Genomic DNA, 16,948 nt, shown 5'->3' with positions numbered 1-16,948 from the left:
GTGATGTGATGCAAGCTGCTGGGAAAGTGCCAGCCAAAATCCAGCAATGAACAAATGTCCACACTGCAGTGCCCATGAGCTCATTCAGCTCTACTGTTTCTATTTATGCTGCCTCATGTGATACCAGCATAAATATCTTTGCAGCATATTCCTGTGCTCCTCAGTTCAGAGAGGTTAAGCTTGCAACCATGGTACAGACATACTGTAAGAAGGGTTATTACTTTAACTGCTGTCATGTTAAATATAGGATATGTTTATCTTGTCTCTCTTCAGGAAGACATCTTTTAACAGCCAATGAATAATCAACCCAAAATAGATGAGGTTAAGTTGTGCTCATTTTATCAGTACGTTTAATTATTTAAATTATTTAAATTGCTAATTGTCATTTTAATATGTGCATATTGGGAATTTAGCAACCTTTTCCCATAAAGATGGTTTTCAGCTGTCTTAGTACAATGAAATCTTATTGCTTTCAATACTGAAAGCTTCTATGGCTTTTTAAGAAATTTTTATTGCAATTGGCTGGTGCTATAAATTAGGTTTTCAAGTATTTTGATTATGAAAGGGAAATGGAGTTCAGTTAACTCTAATCAGGATTCCTGCCTGCTGACCTGGTTACCTGTACCACTGCTCTCTGTCATCCTCCAAACATCTGTTCTTTGACCCATTTTCCTTGCTGAATTTGTTGCTCCAGGGTTAGTTCTCATTCCTATCCGCCAATACTTAAGGAAATAATTGACCTTTTAAAACAAAATAAAAAAGTTATGTTTGAATTTCCTAAGCACTGTGAACACTCTACAACATAGTATAAATAATGAATGGAGTTGCAATACTACTATTTCTGCTAAAATTATATTGTTTGGTTTGACAAATGCTAAGCCTTATAAAGATTTATAATAATGATTGTCAGCTTTTACTGAATTCAAAAATTGAGAAAAAGCACTTAGATGTGAATTATAGAAGTATATTGTATTTGACAATACCAACCTTTATAGATAAAAAAGTTAAAAAAAAATATTTGCTGAAAGGCATAAATTAATTTCAGTAACTACAAAGGACGTTCAAATTGTAAAAATAACAGAGGAAGTAAAAGCTGTCTGGCATGCCAAACAGACTTTAATGTGATTATTAGGTACAGGTTTTTTAAATTAAAGGCACAGAGATCTCAGATTTCATACTTGTGAAGTAATATCATTCACTTGTCTTACAGGATTTAAACTGATTCTGTTTGCTCCTGCAGTCACTAATCTCATGCATTTGTGTTGCAAAAACAGACTGATTGGGATTTGCTGCTTGTATGGAAGAACACTAAGGTAGACAGCAAAACAATAGCCAGGTGGCAGACATTCTGAATTACCATGAAACCTGAAAGCATAAGGTTTGGGGAGGTGGGTGCTTATTTTGTGATATCTCTTGTATGCCCAAGCAACAGTTTCAGCCTTGAAGTCTGACTCTGTGAGTTCATACTCATCATACTTTATATGCCTTTGTAAATAGATTTCTTATTTTTGACAAATGCAAGCTCATTACTTTGCCAACAAGAAAACATCTATATGAGGAATGGTCCATATGTAAAAGCTCATGAATTTATTAGGTCTTTTGCTTCTGGAGATTAACTGTTTTCCTAAGTCCGTTTTACATTTCATTTTGTCTGTGTTAACTCAGTTACTGTGCAGTCCAGTTGTGGATATTCTGAAACATTCACCCTTAGCAGTTTGCATATATTTATGTAATCAATAGTTCTTCCAGTTGCTTATTGAAGTATAAAGACCTTGCTCTGGACCAAGGTCCAAGAGAGGTTATGAATATCTAAGATGGGATTTAGATCATGTGTAGGTCATGCAGATCCCTCAGTTTGAGAGTGAAGTCTTCGAAACACCTGTCTAATCCCACAGACACACGAGAATGACTCTGTTCATACCTGAGGAAGGAAAAGGTGGTTGCTGTTCACAGTACTCTCATTGTACAGTTTTATTCTGTGCACTCCTACAGTTGCCCCTGTTGTTTTTGGAGAACTGGGCAGCAAATAGATGGCTTGTTGCTGGAATTAATGTAATATCCCACATAGCTCCTGGTGAGCTGGGTTTGAATTCCATTGCAGAATTCAAGTCTTCTGACTCTCTTGAGAGGCAATGCATTTTGCATCATCAGCAACAAAATAAGATGTCCAAGTAGTTGTTGCAGTGAGCATTTGAGCCAAACTTCTCTCTTAAATGAGTGCTCATAGTATTGAGCTAAAGACTCTCATGGATTTTAACTGACAAAACCCAAGCACAGTATGAAGTCTCCAGTATCATCACAATTCTAATTGCCAAGTTCTTCCTCTTGTGTCCTGAAAAAAGGAGCAATTCTTCTGCTGCTTTAAATTAACTATTTGGGCAATTAAACTAGAGAGAGTTCTACATCTGGTGATTTAGGCCAAGTTGGCTTTTTTTGGAGGCCACATCTTAAACTGCCCCATAATTAAACTCACAGTTGTTTTGGGGATTTCTGTTGAGGTAGCTACCTCTTCTCCATCTGCTGTGGCAAAGTTCAGAACCACACACGGCTTCAAAGTGCATAACCATAAGAAAACTATTGTTTCTGGCTGTAACTGGTGCTTCTAAGCAAATTCAGTTAAATTCATAACATGTTTCTTAGTTCTTTCAAGAATAAAAGCACATTGTCCTTAAAATACTCATTTGGCTGCGTTAGCATCAGATTCAACCTATCATTTACACAGTGGATAAAGACTAGTTATGTTACCTGCATCTGGAAAAGTTGGTAACAATCTGCTGAACAAACTGTTACAAGCAGTGCCAAAGCAAAGACACACCTTCTGATTTGAAATATTTCTTTTCAAGGGGTCTAGCAAGTTGCAAATGAGGGTACTTGCAAAAATGGAGAACAATTTGGCTTGATGCTTCAGTATTTGAAGTTTCTCCAATCTGTTAAAACTGGAAGACAATTTTAGCAGCCCTTTTAGTGTCTGTAAGGGAAGACACTTCATAAAGCAACAAATTTTGAGTCACATGGAAATAGATGAATGGGTCATTATTGTTGTCTGACTTGTGTCAAATGTTGCTGGATACAATTGTGGATGCTATGAAAAAAAGCTGGTTAGATCCAGATTGGAAGAACAATTCAGTGCAGCAAGTAGTATATTGGTTATAAGGGGAGAACTTTCAATTTTACAATTTATTCTGTGCAGTTCTGGAAGGTTAGATATGTAAAAACCTACTACTTTGACAAAGGCAGGAAGGCATTAAAATTCTTCTGTATCTGGCTTTCCTTTATGAGAAAAATGTGATTATAACTAAAATTCACCTCCAAGATTCAAGAAATTCCTCACTGCTTCACAGTAGCCTCAACTACTCACCGGCTGCCTTCACATTATTTTTTCGATAATTCCACAGATTCTGGCATTTTGGCATGACATAACTAGATGGAGAGCGTGCAGTAAGATAACAACTCAATGAACAGACACTGCTACTGGGACAGCAAATTTCTGATAGTTGATGCTGAGAAACCGTGGTTGCTTTAGTAAATACTTAGAGGACTTCTGCTCAGGAAGATGCTAAGAATAATAGAAAATGTTATCAGAACCTCCAGTTGTCAGTAGCACAATAGCAGGTCATCCTTCTTTGCAAGAAGTTTATGTACAGTTGGGAAGCCAAGTGACATGGATTATTTCTTCGTCTACAAATTCCACATTATTTTATCAAAATATTTTCAGAACCCAAGAGTTTTGTACTTCTGTGGTTATCTGTTGCAATCCTAGTCAAAATATTATCCTAGAGAAGGAAGGTAGGTTGTTGCCAACAGAAGATTCCCAGGAGACAGAAAAATGGTAAAGGCTTCAATGCCATGTGTGCCCTGTGAAGTTGGGCTGTCGTGGTGCTGGAGGGGTCAGCTGAAGGGATGAGCTGGTGGCTGCTGCTCTGAGAATGGCAATTGTTCTTCATTTCCTACCCGAGGGCTCTCTCTCTCTCTCTCTGTTTGGCATCAGTAGCATCACTATACTTGACTTTACAGGGTTTTCCCTCTAGGTCTGTCACATTTCTATGCTTTTTTTATGCCTGCCTTCCCTGCAGGGTGAAAAGTACCCTCTCATTCATGTGATAGCAAAATTTGCTTTTGCCTGTGCATCTGAGAGTCTTTTAAACTGATTCTGAATCATTTTTTTTCTCCTGTATATCTCTGAAGCATCAATTGTTCCATCTGAAGGAGGTGGCAGGTGTCCAGGGTAATAAGAGATTTAACATCTGGATGGTCATGATGAGGAATGTTTTTACTGCTAGGTGTCTTGTTGAGTAGCAACTAGTCTTTGTGAACTGGACTAATTGTCAGCAGTACAGGAGGAAACCAGCTCTGTCTGGCTTTCATCACATAAAATCATCCCACTAATCCCACTTGCTCTCGATAGAATCTTTTTATAGCTGAAGAGCTATTGAAACTGAGTTCAGAAGGGAGTTCTCAGAAGCAAACCGTTCCTGTGGTTTCTTTCTGTAGGTCCCATAGTAAGATGGTTTGATTTCTACTTCAGCAATTTGATTGCTTGCATCCAGGGTTTTTTTGTCATCTTTATCTGTCTAAGGAAATCTGTTTCACTGTTCATGCAATGACCTGACTTTATTTGTGACTTCTGTTATCCCTGGTGGACTACAATATTTAAAGTTGATTCCTATAAAATAATGCAGTGTGTCTGTTCAGCAGGACAAATACTTGAAGGAATATGAGATCTGCTCTCTTTGGTTTTAAATCAATTTCACAGTCTTGATCCTTATTATTAAGGTGTCCCCAGACCCAGGATTTCTTAAGGGGGGGTGGCTAATACTCTGGTGAAAGCTGTTGCCAAGAACAGTAGGCTGTTAGAACAACTTTTCACAGTCCAGATAAAACTCATAAATTAATAGGCAAGAAAACCACAATTTTAAAGCATTATGCAGGAACAAACAGCAATAATAACTGGAAGAGTAATTCTACAAGTGCTTCATACTTTGAATAACGCTATTTCCAAGTATGTCATCTGCTAACTAATGAAAAAGTAATAATATCAAATAAGCAAGTTATGATAAGTGAGTAGAGAAAGCAATGGAGCAACTTATGTTGGATAACTTAGTGAATTTTTTATGAATCACTTAAGAACTAACTAGTAAATAACACTACTCACCCCTGGAGAGGAAATCGAAATTGATATTAAGGATGTCAGAAAGCACGGAGGAACTGGCAACAGAAGATTTGAGTGGCAAGAACAATTATTAAAGTCAAACAGATCAAACCAAAATACAATTTCATGTGTTCCATAGGTTGGATTCCTAATAATTCTCAGTGGTTTAATACTGACATGTTAACAACTCTTGCCCTTTGTCAGCATCTTTAACAACAATGACAGTTAAAGCTGATGGACAAATGAAGTTGAAATAAGTGATACCTGAACTCTCAGTGAAAAGAGCTGGCATGAACATGAACTGCACATAGCACCTGGAAAAGGACTTGCAATCACCCTTTTGAAGAAGAAAGCTTACCAAAAAAAAAATAGACAAATAATCTCCCCCTGTAACCTGTGAATGATGATAGTAAAGCTGTAAGAAGCCTGATGAGTTGTCAAACTTATGTCAACTGAAGGTACTTGTTCAGTGTTTGTAATTGTAGATTTTCAGTATCTAAACCATACACACAGTTGTTATTTCCAGCTTACCTGGTGAATGTTCAAATTGAAAGTCCATCAAAATGTGAACAGATACCATAAAACCTTCAAAAGATAAAGTCTTGGAAATACTAGATGTGATAAATGGAGTAACTTACTACAAATGTTACATCTGGGTTCACCGTGTTGCAATGACTGAAGTTGGCCAACATAACCTATGGCGAGACCGTTTCTCCTGGATTTTTTGCATGTGAGGGGAAATATGCAATGCAGTTAGGATCTAGGAATAAGCCAAAGTCCTTCACTGTTCAGGTGGATGGGGCTGGTTTAGATTCTAGTCCTGTTAGATGTAATATGCAGCAAAATTTGTATCTATTATGGGATACCTGCACTAACCTAATTTGGGAGCACCTGTCTTGTAAAGGAAGCTTAAATCCAGCAAATTGATTTGCACCACTTCCAATGTAATGTTTGTGTTGCATGTGTAGTCTCAGTTTGAAAGATATAATTATAGTTGCTGACCTGAAAACTTCAGACGTTCAGCACAGAGAAAACTGAACATTGGCACTGGATCTGGTTTTGTCTTTGCTGGCAATTTATTCTGCTCTGTTTTATTCAGGGAATCTTTTTTGCTCTCTTTTTTTTCCTGCCTTCATGGCCTTATGAGCAGGCTGTACATCTTTGAAAGACATACTTTAAAAATAGCAAAATGGTTTAGGAACAGTTTTCTGGAATACATGAACATAGATAGGACCTTGTCATATCTGCAGTGAATCCACTGCATCATTGCAGGAAGCTCTAAAGGATCAGCTACTTGTTTTCTTGGCAAGTTTGTCTTGCTCTTCTCAAAATAATCTATTATAATCCAGTTTATATAACATAATTTCTATTTAAGAGATGCATAGCAGGACACCACTAAGGATCCATTCTGTTCAGCAGTCAAGAATGGTTTCCGCTCCCCTCAGTCTTTTAAATCATTGGCCCTATAGAGACACTTTGCTAATAATGAAGATGGAACATGAACATTTTAATTTGGATTATTTTAGACTATAAATTATTTGAGGAAGGCAATTTCTATTAGTGGATCATTTGTTTCAAGGAGGATCCATCCTATTGTTTCAAAACTGGGGTCATGCAGATCCTAGAACTGTTAGTGCCACTTAAAATTTTCTGTTGATATTACAGTATTCTGAGATTTTCCTTTGAACAATTTAAACTTCATCATACTGCAACAGTAGAGTTTTCAGTGCCAGATGTATACCTCTGGATAAAGGTTTTGGTTAATTAGAGTTGGGATTTCGTTGTTCACAGGGTTTTCATTTGAACTTAATCATCCCAGAAAATGAGGCCTAATTTTTAGGGAAAATAGACCACTTTGCCTTGTTAAGTCTTGCTGTCATTTCCTTAAGGAGATCCAGCACCAGGCTATTTTTACAGCAAACTGCTGCAATTTCATGGGCAGGAAGATGAGTGGGAGGAACCAAACAGGCAAGACTAGAAGCAGACAGTACCAAAGTGTTTTAACTATTGAAGTACTCACCTATGAATCTTGTCACAGAACAAAAACCCTAAATCTTTATATTTAATTCTTCTCCCAGCAAATGGCTGTACAACCCCCTGGCAGGTTTGCTCTCTAGTGCTGCTTTGCATAGGGGAGAATTGTTGCTGTTAACATTAAGCAGCTAAAACAACAGATGTCTGTGCTGTGGCTCAGAGGCCTAAATGGTTCCTATTGTGGGTCAATCCCCTGCAGAGGAATTCCTGACTTTGTAAATGATGTATTTTTTATTTTTGCTCTGGGCAACACACTGCACACGCCTTACCCTAAATGGATGTTAACATCCCAAGTCCCAGGTTCAGACAGCAGGAAACATGGGGAGCCCATCCCACACAGTATCAGTTTTGATCCAGTGTGTTGCCTGTTTGCCTTTTAAAGTTTGATTTGGGTGGCTCAAGACTACCTGATTTTCATTTCTTTTCACAAAGACCTCACATTCAAAAAAAAATCAAAAAAGAAACTGAAATCTGGTATTCATAAAATATTTTCAGTATGTAAAAAGAGTATATAATTCTTTGAATACTACATTTTAAGATGATTTTTTTGTGGTACTTGAATTTGGTACTCCAGTACCTAAAGGGAGCTACCAGAGAGCTGGAAGGGACTTTTTAAAAGGACCTGTAGTGACAGGACAAGGGGGAATGTCTTTAAACAGAGAATAGGTTTAGATTAGATATTAGGAATAGATTCTTTACTGTGAGGGTGGTGAGGCACTGGAACAGGTTGTCCAGAGAAGCTGTGGATGCCCATCCCTGGAAGTGTTTGAGCAACCTGGTCTCATGGAAGATGTCTCTGCCCATGTCAGAGGGGCTGGAACTGGATGATCCTTCGACCCAACCCACTCTATTATTCTATGATCACGATACAACAAAGACACTAAGTAATTTAAAGGATCTTAATTTTAAATGAAGCCTATATTCTTTGTTATCTGAAATGTGGTCTAGAAATTTGGGACGGGGAAGCTCCTCATTCTGGGGGGGGGGAAAGCCTGTTTGTTTCCTTACAAACAGAACAAACTTACAAACAATAATTTTTTGCTTTAAAAATGAAGATGCTAAATCTGGTGTTACTTTTCTCCCAGGACAGATATTTCAGTATACGTGAGGTGTTTGAAGCAGACAGCTCTCCATCCTTTGGATTCTCAGTGATAAACTTTTTCCTGAAGTATCAGGATTTAGAAGGTGTCTTTGCTGATCTTTGGCAGTCAAACTGTTACATTTTATTTTAGGACTGAATGCCTGTCCATTTTTATGCTTCATCATCTGGACCTATGTCGGTTCTTTTGTTTGGTATTTAGAAACTAATGTATAGAAGATAACTAATTAGTTTCCTTTTTCCCCCTTCTCCTTGTGGTATTTTTAGGTTGGAAAATCAGGTTTTAACAAGGAAAGAAAATAAAATTTTAATATCTGCGGTGGTGTAGGATGGTGATGGTAACAGAAATGTGTCGCATCACTTACATTATTTTAATCAGCCAGGAATGCTTTAGAAAGGACAAAGTCTAGAAAGTTACTTTTAGCCAGTTTGGGCTCCACGTATGAGCACAGCCAGCCAAAGGACATCATCCTCACTGTATTTAATGTATCTTCAATGCAGGTATTTTGCAGTAAGCTGATAATGAATTCTTCAATAGCCCCTATATTGTAATTTTTTTAATAGTCCTTTATTTTTGTTGTTTTCTTGCAGGTTACCATGAAAGCCAAACAACTGAAGGATTCTGTTACATATACACCAGGTGTGTGCTGTTAGATCCTCACTAATGCTTATGAAAATCACTGTATTTGGGTGATAGCTGGTTTTTTCAGGGTCGGCTTTGCAGAGAGACTTCTGCAACCTTGCCTTACTTTGAGCCAAGAGAAGAACTGATGGGTATTCTGAGGGAACACTTCCCTTTAGTTACATCCTCCCAGACCTTCTTACTTGGTTTATTGTGGGTTTTGTTCTCTTGTTCAGGCTGTTCTGTTTTGTTTGTATCAGTGTGGGAATTTAGTAGCACTTCCCATATATCAGATAAGCTCCCAGTTGGCAAAGTTCATTGCTTCACCACCTTGATTTCTCAATAAGCATTTTCTCTAAGCTCTCAGTCCAGAAGAGCTTTTTCTCCACTCTGTACTATTCCATGTACCTTTAATTTGTGGGCAGTTCCCTGCTTGCTTGGTGGGGTGTTTCACTGTCTCAGAAGTGTAACAGCAGTACTTCTAACAGGTACCATTAGGCTCTCCGAGCTCAAAACGCTGGCCCATTCCAAAAATGTCAAAGTCAACGTGAATTTGCCAGATCACATAATCACCCAGCGAGAAAGGGAGGAGGAAGAGGAGGAGGAGGGGAACTACTATCATATAGGAGAGCAGATGGATGTCCAGACAGATCCAAAGGAGACCACTGGAAGTGAAACCAGACACCGCAAACGCAGAATTGTCAAAGCACCTGAAGTGGCTCTGCTGGCACTGGAAGAGAAGGGCAGAGGGAGACGTCAGAGAGATTTTGATAACACTGATCAAGAGGAGGAGAGTGATGATGAGATCAGAAGAAGAGAGAAAAGCCGTGCCCCAGAAGAACTGTGGACTCAAAACCAACAGAAACTTCTTGAAATGGCCTTGCAGCAGTATCCAAAGGGAACATCAGATCGCTGGGATAAAATAGCAAAATGTGTTCCTGGAAAAAGCAAGGTATGCCTAGTTTTGTTGGAACTACAGTATAAATTGAGGAGAAACATATTTTCTACCAGTTTATGATTACCTTGAGGGTCCATGCAGAAAGGTGAGGCCTTTACTTAGCCCATCAGTCCAGTTGTAGGCAACCTAAGCAGCGTTACTGTCATGTTTGTTGCTCTATTTAAAATATTTTCTCATTTATTTCAGTTTGTTTGATCTATTACAGAAAATGTTGAGATAACTCCTGTTTCATTTAAAATACCTACCTCTCCTCTGCTTTTGCAGGACAAATTAGATTTTAAACCAAATTTTGATTCAAAGTTAGTAACCAAATGTTGGTGAGCTGCTTTGCTTACACTTTCACAATACCTTTTTCAACCCATCTCAGTGAACAAACAAAAGAAATAATCCATCTGCAAGTGTTAAATGTTCAATAATATATCTAATGTTCTTTTTGTAAGTATAATCTTTTAAACATAGCATTGTCATTGATATAGTTGGTCTGTGCTAGATTTCCTAATAGTTGTGATAGCTTTGTGTGCTTCAGTCATTGTAGCTGCAGAAAATCCTTGTTTTATTTGTGCCAAACACAGTGTGAGAGAGCAGGAAACATGGTGGGGAGGGATGTGTGTGTTTCTCTGGCTCTGAAGCTGTTCTGTGGTATCTGGTGTCAGTAGGTGCTGTGTTAGTGACCTTGAAGGTTTGTTTTAACCCACTTGCAGTGTGGCTTATACCAGAGAACTGTTTTAAATAGATATTACAATACAACTGTAATAATTGCTCCTTGCAGTCATTGTTGGGAAGTACGAGGCAACTGTTTCTTGGGTTTGTGTGCTCTTCAAACAGATGAATTATCCATTAAGAAACATAAACTGCCAAGTTCATTTTTCTAATCTGCTCTTCACTAGATGTAGATCCTCCTTCTGAAATTCAGTGTGCAACTTTAAAACTCAACCAACAACGACCCAAAAAAAAAAACCAAACACCAAAACGAGACAAAAAAACCCCAATACCAAAATGTCACCCTTTGACTAACACTTTTATGTTTTCTTTCAGGAGGAGTGTATAGCAAGATACAAGTTGCTTGTTGAACTGGTACAAAAGAAAAGAATGGCTAAAAGCTGAATGTGGTGAGCAGAAGAGATGTAGCTCATCTTTGTCAAAGTTTTAAATGTCATATGCAGGAAACTGCATTTTTGTACCTCAGTATTTCTATACGTCATGTGCCTTAGTAAAAGAAAATATTAATAAATCTTATACCATCTTACCTGTTTTGTGTGTTGAAGAATGAAGGTGTGTTTGTATTGAAGAGCTGCTTATGCAGATGTGTGATAACGTCTAAAAAATGAGTGGAACTTTAGGAAAACCCCCTCTGACAATCACATACTGAAACTGGTAGGTTTACAGCCGCTGGATGTTTAGCATATAAATAATTTATGTTTGTTTTGAAAGAGAGAATTGACATGAAACTGTTAAGCAAGCACGAGAGTAATGAAACTCTGCACTCAAAATATATTTTTCTTTCTTGCAGCTCTAAAGCCATGACCATAGGCTTATAAATATCTTATTCTTATCTGGTCATATTTTGAAGTAAGTAGTATTTCTAATCTTAACTTCCACATACATTTATATATACCTGCAATATAGTACCTTTTTTGCCAGCCCTGCAGTGATACATAGTGATGTTTGATTGCATTGTTAACTGGGCAAAGTTGAAATGGGTGAAAACACTAAAGGTCTAAATTTTTAAATTAGAAATTAAGAGATATAAGACACTTCAGGATCACTTTTTAAGTACAGAAGGGCAAATATTATTGGGCTAAGAGTTCTCATATTTGGGGAGTGGTTGTATACCCTGGATTCAATATGGTTGGATTTTATATTTGAGGAATAGGTAGTAATGGTTATTATTCCATTCTTGTTATGTTGTTTTGTATAACTTTTCCAAAATTATGAAAAGCTTAAAATGCTGGAATAATAACTTAATGGGCTCTAAATAACAGCAATCAATCAGAGCAGTGATCACAGTCTGTAACAAGAAACATTAAGGGCTTCCATTTTTTAAAGCAGTATTTACCACTCAAATTCTGATTTAATACCAGGATTCTAAAAAGGTTTTGAGCTTTAATTCAAAATCAAAATGAAAACTCAGAGGATCATGTTATTTGAACTCAAAATCTAAACTTGGTGTCTGAAAGTCTCTGTTAACTTTCTGCCATTTCCACTGCTGATTTCCCCAGTAACTGTTTGCCAACTGTGCTGCTTCTGACAGATCAGCATTTCACAACATTTCATCCCATTCCCATAAAACTTTAAGGGTGAAGTATTTAGAGACTATAACAATGTTCCATATGCATTCCTTTACCAATTGGAACTTTTAATCATATGAAAAAAAATAACCTTAGGTGGTAGAAATGATATTATGGAAACTTAGCTAGGCACAAAGTAATGCATCTAAATTTTATTTCACAGAGAACGTCACAGGTTAACTGCACTGGAAATTAAAACATAGTTAGAAGCTGAACTTTGAGCTGGGGTGCTAATTGGTCAAACAGTAATTACCTATGAAGGAAGAATCTTAGTGAGATAAGTGAGGTATTTTCAGGAGGTATCAGGAAATTTTAAATTAAAAAAGCTATTAGTCATCCAGAACACTCAAAGAGAGATGATTGTAGCTATAAAAAAAGGTCATTGAAGTGGCTACAAAGAAAAGTTACTAAAATGGCAAGGGGAATTCATGAAAATTAATGGGTGGAGCTGGGGTAGAAGAACACGAGCAAATGGAGATATATTGTTCTTGAAAATACAGACTGGTAATGGGAACATTTCTGCTTTTTCAAAAAAAGAAGCAAGCAAATAACAGGAGAGTTTGGCCTGTGAGAAAAGAGTCATCTTTCCTTTCCACTCTGGATTTACAAGACTTTGCCTGGAATGGTGTGCCTGGTTCAGTATATCACACTTCAAGGAAGATGCAGAGCATCCAGAGGAGAGCAGAGGGAATGATCCAGTGTCTGCAATGCCTGACTTGGTGGGAAGGACAGAAGGAATTCTTGCTATTTGCTCTACACTAGAGAGAATCTTCCAAGTATGTAAAAGGGAACTTTGCACTTGTGTGATCTCTGTGTTTCCCTGTTACATGTCTGTGGTGGCTCTGAAGAATAATAATGGGCTGGCTCCGTTTGGAGTGAGGAGTAGCTTAGTTAGGTGCTGGGGCAAAAAAAATCCAGTGGCAAATGCAATAAGGACTTGGGAGGACTTTGATATCTTCATTGCTGGAAATCCAAAGACTTACCTGAGTACCTGCTCCAGACCTGCCCATATCCCTGCTGTGTATGGGGCAGTGGTTACACACGGCCTGCCCAACACATTCAGCTTCTCTCCACCCCACACTTTCTGCATGGGGGTCTAAGGAAGAAGAAGGACAAGAACTGCTGACTGCTAAGAATTTTTTTGAGTTTAAGAAATTCACATTGAGAAACCTAAAGCAGTACTCCTGACAAATCCAGTTTACTCGAAGGAAGATTTTTAAGGATGGGCAAAGATTGTACATGCCCTTCTGTCACACTTGCCAGTTTGAACACCTGAAGTGCTGGATGTCTCCTCTTGCCTGGAGAGAAGGGAGTTGATGGATTGCATCCTTATTGGTTGAAGTAACAACCTGCCTGAAAGTAGAGGGAAGTTGGCTGTGTCAGAGAAATGCATTGGCCTTTTCTGCAGTGGCACTGCTCCGGGAATTGGTGACAGGGGCAACTCAGCATCAAGAACCTGGAAGGTTTTGCAGAGCACTGGTGGGTCATTTGGAACTGAAGGTCTTGGGATGAGGAATGTGAGTCAGTGTCCTGCATCAGTGGATCTGATCTCTGCCACCAGATGCCCAGAGATATCCATCTGGGAGGCAGAACACGGAATGAGGTACTGGCAGCTTCATCCAGGGCCCATCCAGTCTTATTGTCATGTTCAGTTCCTCAAGGGCCAAAGGATCTGGCCCAGCCTTAGCTTCAGCTTTGGTGTTTGGTGGGGGGAGGAAGGTGGCATGGCTGAGACTCCAAGACTTTGAGGGCCTCTCAAGAGCCTCTCCTGGGGGTGCCACATGTTTTCTGGATGATGAAACACCTGGCCCTAACAGCAGTGGCTCTGGTCTGCAGTGACTGAGGTCAGACATGATGCTCACTAGAGAAGCGGAAAACTGTAGCCAGGGCTCGTTTCTATCCATGGAAACCAAGGTGACGCAAGGCTTGGGAGTTAAGCAACTTCTTCCAACTTTTGTTCTAGCACAAAATGCAGATTTCCTTTAAGTAATGTTAATATTTGCCTTCAAACAAAATACGTTTTCTTTCCTGGGCAGTTGTGAGCTGTAGCTTGATGGTGCTTTTTACACTGAAACTTTGTGTTCAGTCTCAGAGACAGTCTGTGCTGTAACTTCTGTTCTCTAAGTCAGATCTGAGCCTACTTTTGAGTGTCTTTGCATGTCCCTCTTGATGGGACAGGCAGAATGCTGTGGAAAGGGGTATTTGGTGCACATGACCCAGGGAGGGCAATATTCCTGTGCTGAGGATACAGTCCAATGCCAGGCTAAAGCATCAGAATTTTGTAAAATTACAGCCCATCAACCATAAACAAGCGAATGAGTAGAACATGAGTGAGATGCTGTGAAGGTTAATAGTGCTCTCATTTAGGCTGTTTAGCTATAGAGGAAAGACCAACTGATGCTGTTCTGCAGTGTCTTCTTGCAAACCTAAATGTTTGGACTACATTACATTCAACTGTACAGCTCCAAGTATATGTAAGTATATGAACTAATTTAAAAAAAAAAATATGTTTCAGAAAAATTTTGCAATGTGACTTCTCTGTGAGATGATGGGGTCTGAAAACAACAGGAACACTGCGTGACTTGAGCTCTCCTTTAGGCAGAACCAACAGCAAGATTTTCGTGCAGTATATGAAAAACAGGCACCAGAAAGTCGGTCAGTTAATGTCTAAAGTGCTGTTGCTGAAAGAGTAGCTCCTGCTAAAACAGCTTGAATGGATAAAGTTGATAAAACCAGGATTTAATATGTCAAAGGCTGTCCAGAATTAGTTGGCTTCTCTAAGCCGTAAGGGATATTATCATTGCTGTCAGTAAAGTGGGATTTTGGTGAAAAACCTTCTGAAATGCAGGGCATTTAGTCTGTGCTGCTTATGAGACTGAGCCCAGAGCAGCTCCCAACACATGTGAGGGGAGCTCAGTAATCAGCAACTTGGCTGCCAGGGACCTGTGGAGTGGCTTGGGCTGCTCTGGCATCCAAGGCATCCCACAGGGACAGCAGTATCGGCTTTACTGAACTGGTGCCAAATCAGCCACAGACCATCATCTTTGATGTCAGGATCTGCAAAATCATTGAAACAAGGTTGGTTTTGACTACATCTGGCCCTCATGTGAACTTGGCTTTGATGTGCTCTTTCTTTAAAGGGCTGCTGAACTGGATTTTTGTTTGGATGTCAGAACTGTCCTTTTTATTTCCTTGCTGTTGCCTGTTGGTCCACCAGGACCGTGGTACTGTGAAACAGCCACTGCTATCCTGGGCTGCTGGCACCAATCTCTTCTGACAATTTCACTGGTATTTCTAACTTTGTCTCCTCGTATTTCTCTACATCTTGGCAGAAGACAGGTACCAGAGTTTAGGCACTCCCTCTCCAATACAAGAAACACACATGGAAAGGCAGGACTTATCACTTTTACTGGTTCCTATCGTATTTTTCCAATAGGAGCAGGGCAATTTACTGATACTCATCTAACATAAAAACTTTTTGGCTTCGGCTGAGATCCAAGAATAAAGCAGCAGTCCCTGCATCCAGTAGAAGGGACACCCAGGATTCCCTAGTGGCCTTGTGCTGGTGGCAGGGTCATACTGGGCTTTTCTTCCCCTTCCTCTCCATGTCTGGCAGTGCCAAGTATAACTCCAGGGCCTGCCCTACACGTGCTCCATGGTCTCCCTGCTCAGCACTGGCCAACAGTCAGTGCTCAACAGAGCCAGAATACTGACAGAATACTGGACCCAGGTCTAGAGCTCATCTACACCGTGTACAGGTTATCAGTAGAAATGGTTAAGTCTTCCAAACCTCTTCACCTCAGAGCACAAACCAGTCATCAAGTACCCCCAGAACATAGGGAATTTTTTCTAGCCCTGATGGCCAAGGCACCATTCAGAAGGTTGAGGTGGGGAGAGGAGTAGCACATTCCCCCTTCACCATGCCAAACAATGTTTCACATTCCCCCTTCACCATGCCAAACAATGTTTCACATTCCCCTCCTGCTACTGCTGAGCTTGCCCATTTACCAGTCTTCTTTCAGGACTCCAGTTTTCCCCATTGGAAAATGAAAATATTCAGTACTCAGAACTTGAGCAGATGGAACAACATACAAATGGCACAGGCCTATGGCAACACCATCTTCCTGCTGCTTGTCCCAGAAGCTGCTCTCAGCCTGAGGCTCCCCCTCATTAGCAAGGGGCTAAAAATTGTGAGGAAGCCATAATGCATCTCTTGTCTGCCAAAACCTGGACTGCAACCAGCCTCACATTTTATCTTCAAATGACAGTATGGGAAGGGTCAAATTCTCTTTGCTGCCAGGGAAATAAAAGACCAGGTGTCCCTTCCATGGACAGTAAGCAAAATTCATGGAAAAAACCACTGAGCTGCTTTTATAGAAAGTACAGTGCAAAGGTTACAGCAACAACCTTGGCCTCCATCACCTGAGCCCCAGCACAGTGCAGATAAAGAACCCATCCCATCCCCACAGAGCTCTCACTGAGTCACTTCAAAACAAACTGGGCCCATTGGATAGGAGCCACTGCAATTCCAGTCATTTCTCTTTGAAGGGTGAAAGCAAAAAACTGACATCAGACCCAGGGCTGCAACTGGGCATTTCTGTTCTGTAAGCAGAACCATCCCTGGACAGTTTTGCAGCTGCATCAGTGTCTCTTGAAAGCAAAAATTTACATGAGCAACATTTTTAAAAACTTGTTGTAATAAAATTTAGTGGCCACGTGCAATTGAAATCCTTCCTTTCTTGTGATGTTAATAGAAACACTCTGCTCTTCTACAAGATTTACATTCACGCAAACCACA

General features: G+C 39.5%; 1 protein-coding gene across 1 annotated transcript in view; it reads left to right on the top strand.

The window, feature by feature from the left end:
- The window catches only part of DNAJC1 (DnaJ heat shock protein family (Hsp40) member C1), a 106,462-nt gene extending 95,354 nt beyond the window's left edge, over positions 1-11,108 (top strand). Inside the window, exons 10-12 of the mRNA XM_051802443.1 lie at positions 8,874-8,922; positions 9,393-9,856; positions 10,898-11,108. Coding sequence (XP_051658403.1) covers positions 8,874-8,922; positions 9,393-9,856; positions 10,898-10,966 — 582 coding nt within the window. The 3' untranslated portion in view covers positions 10,967-11,108. The remainder of the gene's footprint in view (positions 1-8,873; positions 8,923-9,392; positions 9,857-10,897) is intronic.
- The last annotated feature ends 5,840 nt before the right edge of the window (positions 11,109-16,948 follow it).

This window comes from Manacus candei, unplaced genomic scaffold, assembly GCF_025592945.1.
Source record: "Manacus candei isolate 608988 ecotype Guabito, Panama unplaced genomic scaffold, ASM2559294v1 h1tg000056l, whole genome shotgun sequence".
Lineage (NCBI taxonomy): Eukaryota > Metazoa > Chordata > Aves > Passeriformes > Pipridae > Manacus > Manacus candei.
This window is presented reverse-complemented; position numbering and strand designations above follow the sequence as displayed.